The 19,326-nt window shown below is 44.4% G+C and overlaps 1 protein-coding gene across 1 annotated transcript in view; it reads left to right on the top strand.

Moving 5' to 3' along the window:
• Positions 1–18,825, top strand: part of mmp17a (matrix metallopeptidase 17a) — a gene marked incomplete at its 3' end in the record, with an annotated part of 59,477 nt that extends 40,652 nt beyond the window's left edge. Inside the window, exons 4-10 of the mRNA XM_079178859.1 lie at positions 3,703–3,989; positions 9,604–9,780; positions 10,246–10,348; positions 12,057–12,139; positions 12,778–12,930; positions 13,145–13,402; positions 18,500–18,825. Of these exons, the coding sequence (XP_079034985.1) occupies positions 3,703–3,989; positions 9,604–9,780; positions 10,246–10,348; positions 12,057–12,139; positions 12,778–12,930; positions 13,145–13,402; positions 18,500–18,825 (1,387 nt within the window). The remainder of the gene's footprint in view (positions 1–3,702; positions 3,990–9,603; positions 9,781–10,245; positions 10,349–12,056; positions 12,140–12,777; positions 12,931–13,144; positions 13,403–18,499) is intronic.
• Positions 18,826–19,326: the final 501 nt, after the last annotated feature.

Below are 19,326 nucleotides of genomic sequence, written 5' to 3'. Positions count from 1 at the left end.
CCAGTAAAATATAAAATAAAAACACAGAGCTAGTTTGTACAAGTGAAACAAATGGCAAATATAAACCAGTCGGCGAGGCTACAAACATGAAGTTATGATGTGTTGATAACCAAGGACGTAGTAGTCAGGTTTGAATGTAATAACAGATGCATGAATAAGTACAGACTCCTCTTGAATACTGTGACATTGACCTGCGTACTTCATCCTTCTGCTGGCTTCCTCTCACCCCCGTCAGCCGGTTTAAAAAAGCGCCTTCCTCCTCCTCCTCCTCCTCCGTCCTCTTGTTTGTCGGTTAAGCGCCACAGCCAAAGACTCCCAGTGGATCCAGGACCGCCTGCTCAGGATAGTGTCGCGGTGTGCTTTGATGTAAGCAGTTCTTCACGGAGGCATTACATTTGATTGATGTGGAAAACGTCTGACGGTACACTCTGTTCACAGATATTTATTTGTGAGTCAATGATGCACACTCGGAAAAAGCTGCGCCGCTGCTCAACAGCCCCTCAGCCACTGAGCCGGTGATGACTTCTGCTTTATGCTGCAGCCCAAAAACTCCTACGTCGGCACTTTCTTTCCTCGCTGGCTCGTGTGCTTATCACTTTCTAACTGCCCATCAGTCACGGTCATGAAATTAAAAGGAAATAAACAAGTTTATTCATTTTTGTGAGAAAAGCGTGCAGTGCTATGACCTGTGACCGCGTTAGTCAGGGTTCTTGTTTCCCACTGAGGTAACAACTAAAAAAAAGTTGTTATTGTGAAGTCCTTCAAGAAAAAAAATGTTGCTCTATTATAGCCGTGACTTATTAATTCAACATATTTAAATAAATAACTCTGTCAAGTTATAATACATCATGATATATAAATATATCCGCTCCGTTCACCTGTAGTTCAATTGCTGCGATTTAGTTTGACAGGCGGAACAACGGAACGTTTCAAAACAACTATGCTGGTGTTGACGTTGAGGGCAAACCGTTTAATGTACAAAAGATCTTACCGCAGCCGGTCGCTTGATTTAAAAACCTAATCAACGAGGTTGTTAAAATCCGGGGCGTACGATCCACAAGCTGGCAAGACCCGTGAGGTAAACCAAATGTGAAGGAGACGCCAACGTGGGTACGACTCCTGGGTCATCTTCTTATGCGCCTATGGTTTCCTTATGTAGACACGAGCGCTTCCCTGGGGCTCCTCCGTTCATCTGAAATGCAGGGCGGGAATGCTCTGACCTTGGTGCACCTATACACAGTAACACACACACACACACACACGATGCACATGCGTACATGTTCACACGGTGCCAAATCCATGCACTCTGCCTCTCCGTCGCTCTCCCTCATCAACATTCTCACACACACGCACACACAGCCGTACACAATCGGCCGCCCTCCTCCGTCTGAATTAGCACTAATAAGCAGGTGAATTGTCTGTGGAGGGTGAGCTATTTGCACTGACCTTGGCTCACTGTGATTTGCAGTGAGGGTCAGGCGCTCAGGCAACTAGGAATAAGTGGACTGTATGTGAGCACATTTGTTTTGTGTGTGTGTGTGTGTGTGTGTGTGTGTGTGTGTGTGTGTGTGTGTGTGTGTGTGTGTGTGTGTGTGTGTGTGTGTGTGTGTGTGTGTGTGTGTGTGAACAAATCAACACAAGAAAGAAAAGTCTCCCCCCACGGACGAGTCGATCCGATTTAGATTTCGAGGTAACCGGCTGCATACATTTTCCTCTCAATGAGGCGAAACTCCTCTTCGATCGGCTCCCGCCATATTGCTTTTAAGCTACGCCGCCCGTGTGTTCTGTGTGACCACGTGTTTGACAGAGACATATTTGCTAATTAATACATTAATTAGCTGCACTAATGGACTCAATTCGCATCGCTGGGCGTGTTAAAGACATCGCGGTAAACAGCCGAACAACAGCCACCGCTCAAGTGTGCAGAAAATATCAGCTAATGCCGGCTGAAACTGTGGATGTTAGCGAAACACCAAGATGTCCTTGAAATGGTTTTATTGCAAAGAAGAGACGTGAGAGGTGATAGTTTCCCGTTTGTAATAAAGGGTTAATTATTCTCATCTCCATTACTTTATACAATTGTATAGTGATTCATGAAAGAGAGTGTTCACAGCACTACTCTTCAACGCTTTCTTATCTATAGCGGTAGTCTTGAGATCTATGATACTGTGGACTGTGACTACATCTAGTCTGTAATTACTATAAATACCACGGTGGCATATTATCACCTTTCAGTAAACAGTTGCCTCTTTATGCAGCCGGTAGACACAGAGACGAATTGTGTCCACCTGGCAAATGTAATTCCAAGTGCTGCTTCTGTTTTCCCACCAACTCCTGAGGGAAATATATGTCTCTTCAACGACTAAATGCTCCGCTATGTTCACCAGCTGCTCGTTAACTTTCTCTGTTATTTGGTGCTGGGCAGGTAGCGTCTTTTTAGAGCTTCCTCTGCTGAAAACAGTGCTCACTCGTTTATTGATTATTATACTTTTATTTATTTTGAATTTATTTTCAGATTTCAAATAATTTCCCCACTACGTCCCCTTCCTATTATCATCGTTATTAATATTAATAGTAGTATTATAGTATACATTTGTTTTTGCTGAGGCTTCTGTCTCTTGTCACAACAGCTGGTTTGCATATTTGTAATAACAATAACATTGTTATCTATCTATCCATCTATCTTTTTTTTGTGTTTGTTTGCTTTGTCTGTCTCATCTATATTCCTGCTTCTGTCTCTTCCTATGTGTTGAATGTCACTACCCCTGTTTTGTGTACTGCCCTTTACACTAATTACAAAAAGAACAGCTCAGCTGCAGGCTGGAAAAAATAATAATGTCTCCCGTATATGAATATTGATTATAGCCGCTTTAAGTAGCCATTATATTCTATCTGCTCGATCTCCCAAATGTTTATCAGCCGCAGTCTGAGGACGACGCCCATGGACGAGTTCCATGAAATTCAAGAAACTCCATATTTAGTTGTTCTTGGACTTATCGTCTCTGAGGTAGAGATAGTTTTAACTCCGATAAGGGAGGAGGACAAGGAGGCTTTTAAAAAAATGAAGAGGAAAAAATGGTGCCAACCCTTATAGTGCTTGGACCCCTAAATGAAAATCAATCACGGAGAATGGTGCGGAGCAGAGGAGTCTGTCGGCTTGGCCGTATGTATGTATGTGTGTGTGTATGTAAGTGTGTGCGAAACAAGATAAATTGCCGAGTTGATAAAAAGTCAGCGCTAAATGAATTCAGCTTGGAATGAGAACACATCTGAAACACAGATAAAACAAGACGGAACGTGCTTACTTGTACAAGTGACACAAATATTAAAGAGATCCTCACTGGTGTGAGCTCCTCTGTCAGAAGTTTGACTTATCAGTAAAATACACTTTTGCTATGAAAATCATTGGAATGTCAACTGATGAAGGGTTTACGATGGGTGGACGAACCTCTGAAGAGGTCTAACTTTCCTTTATTCATCAATCTTGTTATATAAGCAGGAAGTCACGTCAAGCATCGTTTCTGTTTCAAGTGAAGTTCACTGCTGACCTGGAACTTACAGCCGGTGTTTCATCAGAACTAGGCAGGCTTGTCCACTAAATATGACAGTTTAAAGATTGAATGTGAGAATTCAGGATGTTACATTTGTATTTTTTGTAAAGGTTGGACAATATACCTAAATATACCCCTTTTCTTCTCTCAGAGTGAGGACCTTCCCTAAGGATTCGGCCGTACTGGGCAGGGACACTGTGCGAGCCCTGATGTACTACGCCCTGAAGGTCTGGAGTGACATCGCGCCGCTGAACTTCCATGAAGTGGCCGGCAGCGACGCAGACATTCAGATTGACTTCACGAAGGCCGACCACGACGACGGATATCCCTTTGACGGGCCAGGGGGCACGGTGGCGCACGCATTTTTCCCCGGAGAGAGGTTCACAGCTGGGGATACGCACTTCGATGACGACGAGGCCTGGACCTTCAGATCTCCAGGTGAGGAACTTTTACTATTAATTGGTAAAAGACAGCGTGTGACTGAACCACGGGCAGAAGAGGGATCGATGATGGGGCAGATTGGATATGGAGTTATATTTTTAGGAAACATCTAACCAAAGCACTTCTTAGAGAATCCAAAAGCAGGAGAAAATGAGACTGGAACAGTCGGTGTCGAGGAAACTGAGAGAAAATTCGAAAGAGGCTGAAAACTATTTTGAAGTTCCGTGCTCACCAAGACTTCCGTATCCAAAACTAGAACGCTGACTGCATTTAGCAGCCAAGCTGTGCTTCTCCCCTTTGTTCATGCTCCAGATTCTATAATTAATATTTAATTGGTTTGAACTATGAATATAACATACAATGGTTCAGACACAGGACTCGGAGCAGTGACTAAAGCAGTAGTGGTTGTTATCTCAAGCTTATTAGGAGGCATAAAAGGTGGCCTTTCATTTCCTACAGCTGCCATAGACAATCCACTCTAATAAGCCTCTGGTACCCACGAGCTCTTGTTTTTAGCAATCCCCCCCCCAAAAAAAACATTTGAAGTTTACGGTTTGTTTATGTTTTTGATCCCACTTGGTTGTTAAATTATGCCATGGTGTTTTCACAAGAATAGACTGATTTTAATTTAACGGATGATTGGGAAGAACATAAAGAGACAAAAGCACCATATTAGGAGTGATTAATGTGTTGTTACCTGACGACAAAATGTTTCTTTTGATTTATGGGCAAGAAAAAGCTGAAAGGCATGAATAGGCCTCTACTTGGCCTCGAAATACGACTGACAATCGATAAAAAAGTGATTTAGACACGATTTCACATGGGATTTATGGTGTTGGGTTTTCACATCTCTATGCTAAGCTAAGTCAGCTAGCTGTAGATTCATAATTAGCGTACATTATTTGAGTGGTAGAACTCCTCTCATCTAACTCTGTGCAAGAAAGCCATATGAAGGTATCTCCGGAAATGTCAAACTGTTTTTGTTACAAAGGACCTGATTCTCCCACCACTGGGGAAGTTATCACTTATTAATAGCCCGTGCATGCAGATCAGGAACTTCTCAGTTCACTAGAAGAAGAAAAAAAAGTGCTTATGTGTGCAATACCAGGAGGATCCCTTGATTTTAGAAAGAGAAGACACAACATGGCACACACACTCCTCAGGATGGTGACTAAAACCTCAGGCTGAAAAATAAGCTCCTCGGGGGGTTACAACCTCGCTGTGTTGTCCTACCCCCCCCCCCCTAGAGATGGAGCTTAAAAGCTTGTAGCCGGGGTCTGGATGGCACTGACCGATCCAGCTGGTGAGTCTATGATGCAACCAGGACCTGTGTCCGTTTCTGTTCATTTTCTTTTGCCCTGCAAAGCTGCGAACCATATGCCACTGCAGCTCAGCCTGCTCCAATTAGACCTCACAGCAGCAGGACGCGACGCCATGGCGCTGTAGTTTACAGAGTAATCTGCATAGATTGCGGGCACGGTTAATGGGAGCAGGGCAGTGAAAGAGGGAGGTGTGTCGCCAACGAACGCCAACTATTTCTCTCTTCCAAAACCAAAACGTTCAGCAGAGTGCGAAAAACGGAGAAGTAAAGCGAAGAAAATTCTCCAATGCGAAGAATTACGCTTCCAATCTTAAACGGTTTGATGGAAGTGGCGGATGGAAGGCGGCCTTCACTGTGAGCGAGAACGCACCTTGTTAGATGTTCCGGCTTTCAAGGTTACTTTCAACAGTTGAAAGGCAAAATTTACATCAAATAATACACATCAGACTTTTTCATTTGTAAAGCAGGCATCTGCCTCCTCCTCACTTCCTCCTGCACTCTGTAAAAGGCACTTAAGCCCCCCCCCCCCCCCCCGTTTCTCATCGCCAATCGATGCCAGTAAAAACACGCTGCCACTGTACACTGCTGCCTTTTGATTTTGTAACATTCTGTAAAATTAGGGTTTATGCGAGTTTAGATATTGACAGTACAATAGAGACACCATTATTTGTATGCTATAAAAGCAAGATATTGATCTCTTGTGATCTTTGTCACAGTTTTACTGTCTATTCAAACACCTTTAGGGACTTACCTCAGGACCAAGGTCCTTCATAATAACACAATTTCAAATATTCTCTTTCTTTCCAATGCACTATAAAGGATCTCCAATCAACTCTTAAGCGATGCGGTATTTAAAACGTGTCAGCATTAAGCACTAAAAATTAACTTTTCTGTTTATTAAAGCTGATTTGTGTCCACTTGGAGGCAGTGCAGAACTAAGGAAACGTAGGAAACAGTTGCTTATTTACACATCCAGCAAACTCAGAGCAACATTAGCATTCTTTTTTTAAAGTCATGTTTTTAACCACCTGATGAATTGTAGTCCAATATCCACTCTCCCTTTTTAGCTAAATTCTCCACCATGATAGTCGCTAACTCTGTCACGAGTGCTGCTTGGCGCTGAGCAGTTAGCGTACAGTCGATTCCTTTGTTGGTGTGGCTTTGCAGATGTTTCACGAGGAATGCAATGTATTTAACACCTGACCTCAAGGAAACACTCGATGCATTTTAGTATTGACTTCACATTTCTGAAACTGTATTAATTAAATCTGAACTGAAATCTATTGTTTTGTACAGCCGCCAACCAGTCGATTCAGTAGCTTAAAGGATCGTTTTCTAGAGCCGTCAACCCACTAACTTCACAAAAGGAGTCAATGCAGACTTCCGTCGCTCTTAATTAATTTTTTAGACATGACAGAATAGCTCTTTGTATCCACTTAGCCTGAGGCAGGCTAAAATCTCAGAGAGGGGAAGTACCTCCAAACACATACAAGCTAGCTTAAAGGGTAAAGTTACATTTATTAAATGGCCGATACACTGGCATGGGGGATATATTATCTGCTGATCTCCCAATGGATACAGCAGTAGGACAGGAATGCCAAAAATACAATTGAGGTCATTTGGAAACAGGGCCGCCATTACATAGTTTTATTGGAGTTTTTATATAGAGCAGGTCTAGACTATATTATTTGATTTACAAAGACCCAACATTTCCCCATGAACAAGCATTTGGCAGTGGCAGCAAGGAAGTGAGATCCAGAAACACATCTGCAGTTACCTCTTATCGCCCTGAATGCTGCCAAAGAGGACGAAAGGGAGCTCTTGGTGATTGTAACTGTAAGGTACCATAACTCCTCAACATATGCATGAGATTTAATTCCAATTTTCGTTTCTTGGAGCCTAGATGGATCAAAAGACTTTGATAAAGGTCTATACATACAGTTAGGCATTCACTGTACTTTCTAGTAATCTAGTATATTTATGCGTTACAGCATCCTCACTCTGAGGTTAAAAAAAAAAAAAATGCAGGTAAGAAATCTGTGGTTCAACTGTAGCCGCAGATATTACCAGGATTGATTTTTAGGGAGCACGGGAAATAATTTCAGTCTCACAAAAACGATTGACCGCTACAGCAGTTCTTCTGCTTGAACAACTATTCCATTAAAATTGAGACGCGCTTAATGTTGATCCTCGGCCATTTGCACTATGTTAAACTCTTAGAATCAATGTTTGTCTCGGGTTTAATTCATTCTAAAACGTTCTCTGTCAGTTTAAGCTGCCATCTCTCATATCGCGTCACAAGAGTGCACAACATTTGCCGTGACTGCGCTTTGCATTGAGCTCGACTCATATCAGGCTTTGTTTCATCTTTTTAAATGATTGAAATCCAACATATGTCCAGAGCTATGATTTAAAATATAGCAAATCAAATGCCCCGCATAGAAATATTAATTCTTGAGTGGCACGAGGTAATGAACGGTGACAGCCCGTGGATAGTTGTGCCTGTACTTCTCTCCATCTACCGTATGCTACACCGTCCTTATTAAAGTTTTAGTTAAATGCTGCAGGCTATGTTTGCAGCATTCTGGATACATCACGCTACAGCCGAGGTAGAGGTACCGCTCAATTTATAGCTACTGTGCGTCTTAAGATGCCCTGAAAACCGATCTGTTGGTTGGATATATGTTACTGATCATGCAGTAAAAACTGTTTACCTCTCCAACCTCTCTATCTCCCGTTCTTTCCTGCTCTCTCTCTCTCTCTCTCTCTCTCTCTCTCTCTCTCTCTCTCTCTCTCTCTCTCTCTCTCTCTCTCTCTCTCTCTCTCTCTCTCTCTCTCTCTCTCTCTCTCTCTCTCTCTCTCTCTCTCTCTCTCTTTCTGCCACGGATGTCTAACTCGATGAGCCTCGTTCATCTGCCCCAAATCTCTACGCTCTGACTTTGTCCGCAGGCATTAGGATTTTTATCTGTCAACCTCAGACGGACTGTAAATACGATGACATGGTACCTACTTTGTTCCGAGTCCCTCTTCTCTCCCCTCTCGATCCGTCCTTTTATCCACCTTCCCTCTCCGTTCCATGTGCTCCTGTAGATTACAGTTGGCATTTGGCTTTTGGAATGTCCCAGGTGTTGTAAGCACAAGTGCGTGGCTCCAATTGTCCTTTTGTCTTTTGACAGAGCGCGGCACCGAGATGTTCCCAAGCCGAGGCCAACCGCAGGTTAACCGAATGCAGAGACTTCAGCCTAGCCACCGAGGAATTCGAAGCTAGCTTGGCTTGACACGCTAGCACATTTTTGTTCAATCTAACTCTCTAAACCACAGGTTTTTGTCTTGCTTAGCAGAGCCAGACAAGGAGTTTTCTGGAGGCTTTGCCTTTTCTTCTTTAGTTGGAACATTGGGGGAAATGTGCTTTAACAGCCTGCAGCCTTTTTAGGTGTCTTTCCGCACTCAGGTTTTTGATTGGCAGCCCAGCGGCTCAGGCGGTATTACCATAGTTATCTCACTACACCACATGCCTAACAGCACTGACAGCCACCAGAGCTGTCTGTCACGGCTCTTAACTTTCAACCTATGGAGTTCACTCATAAAAAAAAAGGGGGATAAACATGCAAACAGGGGTCGTATTGGTTCTGCAAAAAGTCACAAGCAAGCAAGGTGATCTCTGTGAAGGTGAAGCTGAGATTGTTGCGGTTAAAGTAAAAGTCTCACGTTTTCGTGATATCTTTTATTATCATATCATTTACCAACATTTGCATATCTTGCTTCTCTCCTTGTTTTCTCTCGCTGGTGTCGATTCGTTTTGAAATCTTGAGAGCGAGGAAAGAGGAGCTGTGTCTAGGATTTTGAGGGCGCAATTATAGGGACGAAAAATGTGCTGTGGGCAGCATTCTGTAGCTGCGTCTTCAGTTGTATTGACTCCACCTAAATAACTCCAGTTTCAAAGATCGGTGGGTGGGTGGGGGGGTGGCATTCAAAATTGAAAGATGCGTATCCTCCTGATTTATTCAAATTCCATAGCATTTACATTTACATATAGATGAACAGGAAAACTCATAAATAACAACACCGACAATGATAACTTAAAGATAACCGTAACCCCAGATGAAAGGCACCCAATAACCTCTTTAAATAACAGTTTTGACGTGAGTTTAAAAGTGTTGACTTATTCATGAGCTAAGCAGTCCCGCGTGTCGATACAAGATGTATAAAAACATATCGTAAAGAAACCCCGATGATGATTTGAGTGTCTCTCTCTCTCTCTCTCTCTCTCTCTCTCTCTGTCTCCTTCAGACTCTCATGGGATGGATCTGTTTGCGGTTGCGGTCCACGAGTTTGGTCACGCCATCGGCCTGATCCACACCTCAGCCATAGAGTCCATCATGAGGCCGTACTACCAGGGTCCTGTAGGCGACCCGCTGAAATACGACCTACCCTACGAAGACAAGGTCCGCGTCTGGCAGCTCTACGGTACGACGGAACATCCATCCACTGCGCCGTGTGTGTGTGTGTGTGTGAGACAGAGAGAAAAAAGAGCAATTGCCCCGTGGAGCTAGGGTATTGATTAATGAAAGCATGGATTGAGTTAATTGGACCTCTTTATGGGATATGACCTTATCACACCGTTGACTGACATGGAGAGTAGCAGTGTGCGGGGGAGAGACTAATGGCCATGAAGATGAGACGGAAATGCAGGAAATAATGCTGGTATACTAAGACTCGTACTGTATATTTCATGTTATACTGTGGTGCAAATACAATAAATGCGTAATCATGCGGAAGAGTATAGGAACTGAGGCAACAAATCAAAATTAGCAGAATGTCTATTGGTTTGGCTTTGGGATTAATAGGTGAATTGCTCCCAGAGCCCACTGTCAACATGCCTTGTCTTTTGAGTGTTCATTTGATCCTTCCTTAATCACGTGTCACCCATAGGTGTCAGAGACTCGGTGTCCCACACAAACAGACCAAGCGGCTCGTCCCAGACTGCTGAACCTCCCGTCCTTCTGGACCTTCCCGAAAACAGAACCACCCTCCTGTAAGTAGAAGAGCTGCTGTGCTTTTGAGTGCAACACAAATAACTCTGAGGTTTGACAACCTAGTCTGGTTGTCAAACATCAGAGTTATCCGCCCGTTAAAGAGAGAGATGATAATTACGTAAAGTAGTAATTACTTGATGGAGCATAAATATGATGAGTGGATATGTACAGGTTGGTGATGAATTTAAAAGATCGCCACAGCTGGAGTCTCACTCGCCAGATGTAGACTGTGGGTATAAGCCTGCCATTGGCCGCCTATCTAACGCGGTGCTGTGCTAACTAGTTTCCAAGGGCATTTGTGATTGGTTTAACAAAATGCAAAACGAGCCAGATCGTTTGCTCCCCCTATACCAGAATGACAGTGTGTTTGGAGCCAGACCTCTCTTTAGAGCTCACCCGGCGCTGTGGAGATACATCTGGCTGTGCAAGACTACCACCGGGCTCCTCCTCTGTGGACCATTTATTTTACATTCCAGTTGAAAGCCTGACGTGCAGGTGGCCCTTTTGGAAAGGTGATGGGTTCATCATAAAAACAGAAGGAATCACAAAGCCAAGGACCATTAATGTTGATACAAGATTCCATTACAATGCGTTCAGTGGTTTTAAAGATATCTCACTCTGGACCAAAGGCTCGGACTGACCAACAGACCCGCCCTGAATGCACAGCAGTGCAAGCGTGTCTGTCGCATTACACGGCGCATGAACCGTAAGTGAATTTTGAGTGATGACCCGGATTGAGTCTCACAGGAGCCAGGCCGTCGCGCTACAGTATCCCTCCTGTTGTCTTTTTACTACCGTCTTTATATCGCTGTGACTTTGGCTTGAGTGCGTCTGATAATGTACCGTTATAATGTACAGAAAATCGACGCATCCATCCCTATAGATCTAGATACGTTAATTATTGTGAAGCACAAACAGAGGCTGGTGGCTTTGCGAGTTGCAAAGTGAGTTAACTGTACTCTGGCGGTCTCTTGAATTAATAGGATCAAGAGAGGGCAGCTTGCTGAGGGAGTAATCAAACTGCGTTTCAAACTATGCTGACAACAACTCCCGATGCTTGCTGACCTCCATGAGTACACTCGCACTCACGCAGCGGTTCCAAACCAAACAGACTTATACAACCCTCTTCCCCTCACTGGTAACCGGCCTTCCACTGCCCTCATTACTCATGTTTCACCACCTCCATGGACCACCTTCTCCACGCCTGATGTGTGGAGAAGCTGGATTATGCTTGACAAGGGGTCACGAACGCCGACCACTAGGCAGCGTTAATAGAGCTCTGAATGGAGATCTTTGTTGATAACGCGAGGGCTGGCGGCCTCCCACTCACAGAGGCAGCCCTGTGGTGCTAATGGCTTCATCATTGCCAGGCCGGCCACGTCAGTGTTTTAAATCACTTATTAGCCCGGAGGATAAATGCACTGGGGGACTTCAGCGTGGTAGCATTTCACCCAGCTTTTTTCACCTTGTTTAACCTGTTTAATTAGAGGAAACCCATTCACTCTCCCTCAGTAGGAAGGTGCAATTATCACATAGTTGTTTTCTTTTATTGCAAACGTTTTTTAACTGGTTTCGGCCTTCTTTTTGTTTTTGTGAGCTGCATGCTTTTCAGTAAGTGAGATTATTTTATGTAAAGATGTATGTATGTATGTAGCCTCAACTTTGAACAAATACAACTTTTTCTTTCCTCCAACTTGTGCCTCTCAGGTTGGCCCGAGATGCCCCAGACAGATGCACCAGTAATTTCGATGCCGTGGCCCAAATACGAGGGGAGGCCTTCTTCTTCAAAGGTATTCAAAGCCTGAAAGGAGAGAGTGAACGAGAGAGACCGACGGATAAGAAGAGAGCGACAGTGAGAGTGAGAGAGGACTGAAAAAAAAGAATGGAGAGGAGATAAAGTGAAAGAGTAAGGGACAAAGGGGGCCGGGCAGAATGGAGGCTCCAGCGGTCGATAGGAAGCCAAGTCATGTGTGGCTCCCAGGGCCCGTATCACAGCCTCACACTCGTCACATATTCTGCAGGCTAAACAAAACGGTCCTTTTTTTTTTTGGTACTGTTTTGCTGTACACTTTCTGATCTTTCTGGCTTATTGGCCAGTGTGGTGAGAAAACGTTCATTAGCCAAAACATGTTGAAAATGACTTCTTGAACATCACTATGTGATGTGAATTGGCGTGAAAGTTCTTCTTCTTGCTAATTAATTATCCTCTTAAACACAAGCCCAACTGCCTTATTTCACAGCACTCTTTTTCACAGATAAGCGCCAAACAGATCTATAGCTTTAGCTTGTCTATTAGGGGTGGGAATCTGTAATGTGATTATAGCAGACACAGCACAGCGTCCTATCTAAACATGGCATCTCTTGTGATAAACTCCTACAGGATATTGTGAAGACGTTTCGAGCTCTAACCTGTTCCTGTTTGTCTTAGGGAAGTACTTCTGGCGACTGACGAGAGAGAAGCACCTGGTGTCTCTGCGTCCGGCTCAGATCCACCGCTTCTGGAGAGGCCTCCCTCCCAATCTGGACAGTGTGGATGCTGTATATGAGAGGCCTGGGGACCACAAAATAGTCTTCTTCAAAGGTAAATATCTCTATCTGATCGTAACTTTCTCTCGTATCTGTCTGTGTGAGTGTCGTTGACTGACGAGATCACTTTTGCATTCTTGGTACTCCACATCAGGCACAATTGACGGATTTAATTCTAAACGTTTCAGTAGTAATTGGGTTGGATGTATTCCAAACTACAATGGCGGTGTGTTTCTCCCTTCAATTGTGACCACTGTGTCCATCCTCAGGTCTAAAGTACTGGCTATTTAAAGACAACAACGTGGAGGAGGGCTACCCTCGTCCAATCAGTGACTTCGGCCTGCCCTTGGAAGGAGTGGATGCAGCCTTTGTTTGGTTACACAACGACAAAACCTACTTCTTCAAGGACAGCCACTACTGGCGCTACGATGACCACCTGAGACGAATGGACCAGGGCTACCCGAAAGACAGCACGCTCTGGAAGGGGCTGCCGCCACAACTGGACGACGCCATGCGGTGGTCTGATGGTGAGTGACCTTAGAAGTCAACACTTTTTCTCTACTCCAGCTGGGTTGGTTATGTGCTGGATGTACTTTCATGCAAAGATTCAGTAAATGAATGCCACAGAGAGCTTTCATTTTCTTTTATATTCTCTTGGCTGTGACGGATCACGCACACCCTCAATTTCTTGTGGACAAGTGCATAGGAGGAAATATTCATAAGCAAGAGAAGAAAGAGTCCCTGCACACCGTCCTTTTACCTGAAATAAATTGTATTGGAAAGGACCGCAAAATTGTATTTCTCAATAAAGTTCATTGCACGTAAAAAGGAGAATGTTTTGGGGTTCTCGCTCCTCTCATCTTTCTGCTCTCTGCATAAATAGCAACATGGAGACGCAACGAAAAACGAAAAACATCCCCATCAGTGGTAGACCTGTGAAAAGTTAGGGAAACATTTCGTCACTCAGGTAATCTGAAGTTGGAGTGGGAGACAACACATTTTATGGGGAAAATCCAGAAGTATGGAATCTGGCAGCGTGCGGAATCTGGCAGAAGTGAACGTTATTTAGGCCTGCAGCTGTAGCTGTAACCTCTGCTTCTAAAGACTACAAACAATTAGCTTAGCTTACCTGAGCACACATGTGTGTGTATATACTGTATATATATTCATATCTATAATAATACCTGTAGCAAGGTATTGGTTGGAAGCGAATGATCATTTGTATCATTCTCAACAAGTAAGAGAATCAGTGCGGTGTTTAATCAAGCAAGTGAAACCTGTACACAAACTGCACACTCAAACACACACGCACAGACTCACATGCTGTAATCTCTTGGCAAATATGATGTGTACATACTCGATAGCGGATAACCAGTGACCCATAAAAAGCGAGCCGTGGAAAATGTGCGTCTGTACGTTTGCCTTCAGGGCGAGTCGGTCGACCAGAAAGAGGTTGGAAAAACTGGCGGCCGGGCCTGCCAACAACAGCCTTGACCTACACACTGCAAACACAGTGGAGTGCCGCATCAATCCACCAGCCGGTCTCCCCCGTTATTAATCCATGCTGCCACCGTTCGCTCAGTGAGTCGGTCAAAACACTAAAGTGGGATTACAACATTGGATTAGCAAGAAAGTCTAACTGAGGATGCTCCTCCGGCATTAACCTGCAGGGCAATCGATGTCTCCCAGTCGATCCTGATCCGGTTCTACAGATCCATCCTCTGATGCAAATCAGCCTTTTCCTGCTGCCAGATAAAACAGAAGTCTGTCATTTGCGAAGCTCAGTTTTGCGGTCCTCCTCCCGAAAAAAGACCTGAACCAGCGCACCAGAGGAAGAAAGGAGGCAATGAGAGAAACCGCCGCTTTTACCCCGTTTTTTGGGCAGCATTGCATTTTACACGCTGCCCTCTGGCGTACTGCTTCATGGAATCAGCCCTCGCACTCCGCCTCAGCATCCGTCACCTCCCTGCAGCCGTTGTGTTAGTTATCAGTTTAGCTTTACTTTCCTTTCTTCGCAGGTCGAGTCTACAAAATGTGTTTACCGATACTTTAATTTGACCCACACTACTTGTGTGAGTCTTGAATTGTGTAACCAATCCCATGACCGAGCAAATGTATTATGTTACTGGTAGCATGAATTATCATTTTCCCCACAAATATATGTATTTGCAAGTTTTGAAGCTGCAGGAATCAATCTTTTTTTATATATCATCAATGGATGACAACTCTTAATGTGAAAGGTGCGGCTCTTAGTGACACACATGACCAGACTCTGCAGTTCCCCATCAGTTCTACGGAGCATTTTAGCATCTTTCAGCACATTGTTTTGGTTTCACAACTTTTAATGTTTTGTTTGGCCATTTTTTTAGGGACAATTCTAGTTTGAGGATGTGTAAATACATTTTATGAGTCATAAAACACTCCCACAGTCAATATTAGGTCCAGATAACACTGTAAATGTGCATCCACGGGCACCACTTTAATCATGCAAATCATACAACCATGTAGTCCTTTGTTTTAAGTGCACACGAACATGTGACCGAGTTTCAAATCGCCGCTTTTCTCCTCATTATGCGGCCCTCGGCTTTGGCATTTCTCCACAATGGCGCGTCCACTCCTTCCTAGCTACCCTGGGAATAACAGGTGTTTTATCAGGCTCCCAAAGTCGCCTCTGCTTATCTCCACACTCAGCCAGAACTGCTTGTTAAACTCAAAACGTGTGAGCATTGGAGCCGATTGTGGGTTCTCAGGGACCCGCAGCAAAGGCCGCCGTCTTCCTGAGAGCATCCTACTCGTTTGACGTCGCTGAGTGATCGCGGGCGACAAATGTTTCACTGTGGCAGCATGGGCGCGTGCCTTCTGTTCATGTATAATTAAACCACTTCCAGAAAATGATTGTGAAATGTTCTGAAACGCATCAGGGAAGAAGTGGCAGCGGCAGATGGACGACACAAGTATTATTCTCCGCTAACCGCCGCAAATTGGCTCAGTGGCTTTTACGACATATGGTCGGCCACTGACCCAGCAAAGTAACTGCGTCTTGGAAAAGTCGACGCTCAATTGTTCACTTTGAGTGCTCGAACAGCAGCGTAAAGAATACAAATATGATCTGGTGTTTTGTGAGGCAATATGTGAACTCATTGAAGCGATACGTATGAATTACTGTTCCTGATTCAGTTTTTAAAAGTGTTGTTTTAGTAAATTTACATTTTGAATAAAATGATCTTTGTGTAGAGGACCAGCATGTATATAATTTACCTGTGTGTGTGTGTGTGTGTGTGTGTGTGTGTGTGTGTGTGTGTGTGTGTGTGTGTGTGTGTGTGTGTGTTCCTCCCTTCCTATCGCTCTCCCTCACCTGCCTCTTAAAACCTTCTCCTAATCCCCCCCCCCCCCCCCCCCCCCCCCCCCCACACACACACACACACACCCCCCCCCCCCCCCCCCCCCCCCCCCACACACACACACACACACACACTCCTCTCCGTTCTCTGGGTAGCTTTATAGCAGGCGGTGGGGTAATGTGATCATTATTGGAGCATGTCACGCCTGAATCTGCCATGTCAATAATCTTTATAGACTCTGTGCATCTGTGCCTGTAAACTATTCTGCTCTTTTACCTGCTCTGAAATGTCTATAGCGGCTTCTATAAAAGCCCGAGCGCTACACGTGAGAGTAAAAGAAAAACTCTGTGTTTGCGTGTTTAGTGAGCTCGCAGCAGGCCCTGTGTAATCATGTGTGGCATTAGAATGACATGAGCCATTAGAACTAAAAAATGAGTGGCGATAATAATGAAAAAAAGAGAATGAAAACGTACAACTATCTTGTGTGAAGTGACCCTTTTTCTTTTTAATTGTATTTTGATAGTGTACGTAACATTCACAGCCTATTTTCCTTGACGCGTCTCTCACACTCGGAACTTGAAACGCTAATTAGTGAAACTCACTGAGATTTAACCTCCGCGGCTAAATAGGTAGAAACTGAGAGCCTGTTTCCTAACTAGATTTAATCACTGTGCAGCATAGGGTGGACGTGGAGGATAATAATGTAAGACTCAATGACTCACAAAATATGAAGTTAATCAATAAGGCTGCTGTTAAAATTAAGAACTTCGAGCTTTGAAAATGTCTGTTTGCGGTACGAAATATCCAAAACGTTTCCCCCGTCAGCTCATGTCCGTGCGGAAAGTATAAGAAGCTTTATACTCTTTATTGAAATTATATTAACGGTAATGGAACTTAAGGCCATATCCACATCAAAGACATACTTTTGCATTGCTTTGAACATGACCACATTTCGTCATATTAGGATAAATTGCATATATTCTGTATAAAGCCACTTTAACCCTATTATTTCCCTTTTAGAATGCCGGCATTGGGTCCACTGTAAGCGAGACTGGCACATGAACCAATTTGATGATGGCGTCAATCAACGTATTATATTTAGACCTTAAGAGCAATATGAGCTCTCATGCTTGGTTGTAATCGCATAATCGCATCACATAAATGGTAATAATGAGGAAATCCAGTTTTGGGCCTGAGACTGAAAGGGTTGAAAATATGTATGTTCTAAAATACATCTAAGTTTAACAGCTAAAGTTTTAATTATATTGTGTTACTGGAAACAGAGCTAATATCATAAGTTTTGATCATTCTGGACACTTTAAAACTATTATATCAGCTTGGTCCTGGCATTTCCTTTGACTAGACGAGGGCTTTGGGTCTGGAGTTGGTCCCCGGGTGCTGGAGGAAGGTTCCCTGCTGTTCCTAAGCAATTACAATAGGTCAGATGCTGAGGACATATTGCCTTCCCTTTTGGATTAACAATGTTTACTTTAACTGCCATTGTTCCGGCGGCCTCTACCAGGCAAATCCCCTATAAGGAATGCCTCCACCTGCAGATTAGGCTTTGATAAAGCACTTGTGGATGTTCAAAACCGGTACAAAAAAACAGCTAATTAGAAGCAGGTACTCTGTGCTTATTTCAGGCTACTCTCAATGGTGACAAGCAACCATCACCACTTTGCCACGCAGGAACTCCCAGCTGAATATGTGGAAGCTCTTTTCCCCTGTCAGGTGTTTTAGAGGTCTGTGTTGTCTCTGGGCTTTCGCCAGCTGTAGAGGTCCTGCTCCAAGCTCTTTGATGTGTGTGGGAGCAGTATGTATACGAGCAAATGAACATATACGCACGCCTTTAGGGCCAGGAACCTGGAGCCACATCAAAGCATTTATCTGCCTTTAGGCTGCTTCCACACAAGCCGGGGATGAAGAGAGAACAGTGCGATAGAGGGAGGAGGAGAGAGATGCGAAGCAGACGTGGTGACAACTCATGGTGATCAGTGAGTGAAAAGAGACAGGCCAGTAAAGAAAATCCCAGGTTTAAGAGATGGATAAGAAATACACTGAAAGGATGTGAATAACGCTGGAGGATGAGTGCATCCTTGTTGCTCTCATGAGTGATAAGTTAGCATTTTATTCTGACCTATGTGTTGTTCTAGTAGTGCAAAACATACACTAATACCAACCATCTCTCTCTCTCTCTCTCTCTCTCTCTCTCTCTCTCTCTCTCTCTCGCTCTCTCTCTCTCTCCCTCTCTCTGTCTCTCTCTCTCTCTCTCTCTCTTTGAAGGCTCGTCCTATTTCTTCAAGGGGAAGGAGTACTGGCGAGTGCCGAGCAGCGACATGGAGGCGGAGGCCGGATACCCCCGCCTCATCGCTAAAGACTGGCTGCTGTGCACCGAGATGCAGTCGGACTCTCCGGACGCGGAGCCCAAAAGCACGGAGACGAGAGTCAACGTGCACCGTCAGCCGGACCACGCGGAGAACGGATACGAGGTGTGCTCCTGCACCTCTGACAGCGCCTCGCCTTTAGGAGCGCGCCCCTCCCCCTCCCCCCTGTGGCTGCTGCCACCCCTCTGGACGCTCTCGCTGGCCCTCCGCTCAGCACCGCTATGATGCCAAAGCACGGGACAGACTCCTCAAGCCGGGTGCAAAGACAGAGACGCATTGACGGAGGGCCAGCGGACACTCGGACTAAATACAAACGGGAACATTTTTGTTCGTATAAATATCAATTGGTATGTTTTAGTTGCTATTATTTTTGCTGTTATTTATTTTCACATGCCCATTCAATGGTCATTTTAAAAGCGCCTTGCTGTATGCGGTAGTACATGCAGTTGTCATATTATCATACTAGGATTGTATCTAGTGGGCGTCCACAATGCTAGTGCCGTGCTTCACAAATTAAGTTAAACGGAACCATAAGTTCTATCGCTCGGTTTCTTCTTGAATGGCTGAACTGTGTCATTGTTGGGAGTAAGCTGTACTTGAGTGCGGCTGTGCAGAAATATGTTCACGCGAAATGCAGCAGTATTCCGACAGCAGCCATAAGAATTACTTTTTTCATGTAGAACAAGTTTACAACGATAACAAATGGCATCCTGGGATGTTAAGACA

This window comes from Pholis gunnellus (genome assembly GCF_910591455.1).
Source record: "Pholis gunnellus genome assembly, chromosome: 18".
NCBI lineage: Eukaryota > Metazoa > Chordata > Actinopteri > Perciformes > Pholidae > Pholis > Pholis gunnellus.
Note: the sequence above shows the minus strand (reverse complement) of the source record. Positions and strands in the feature narration are given on the sequence as shown.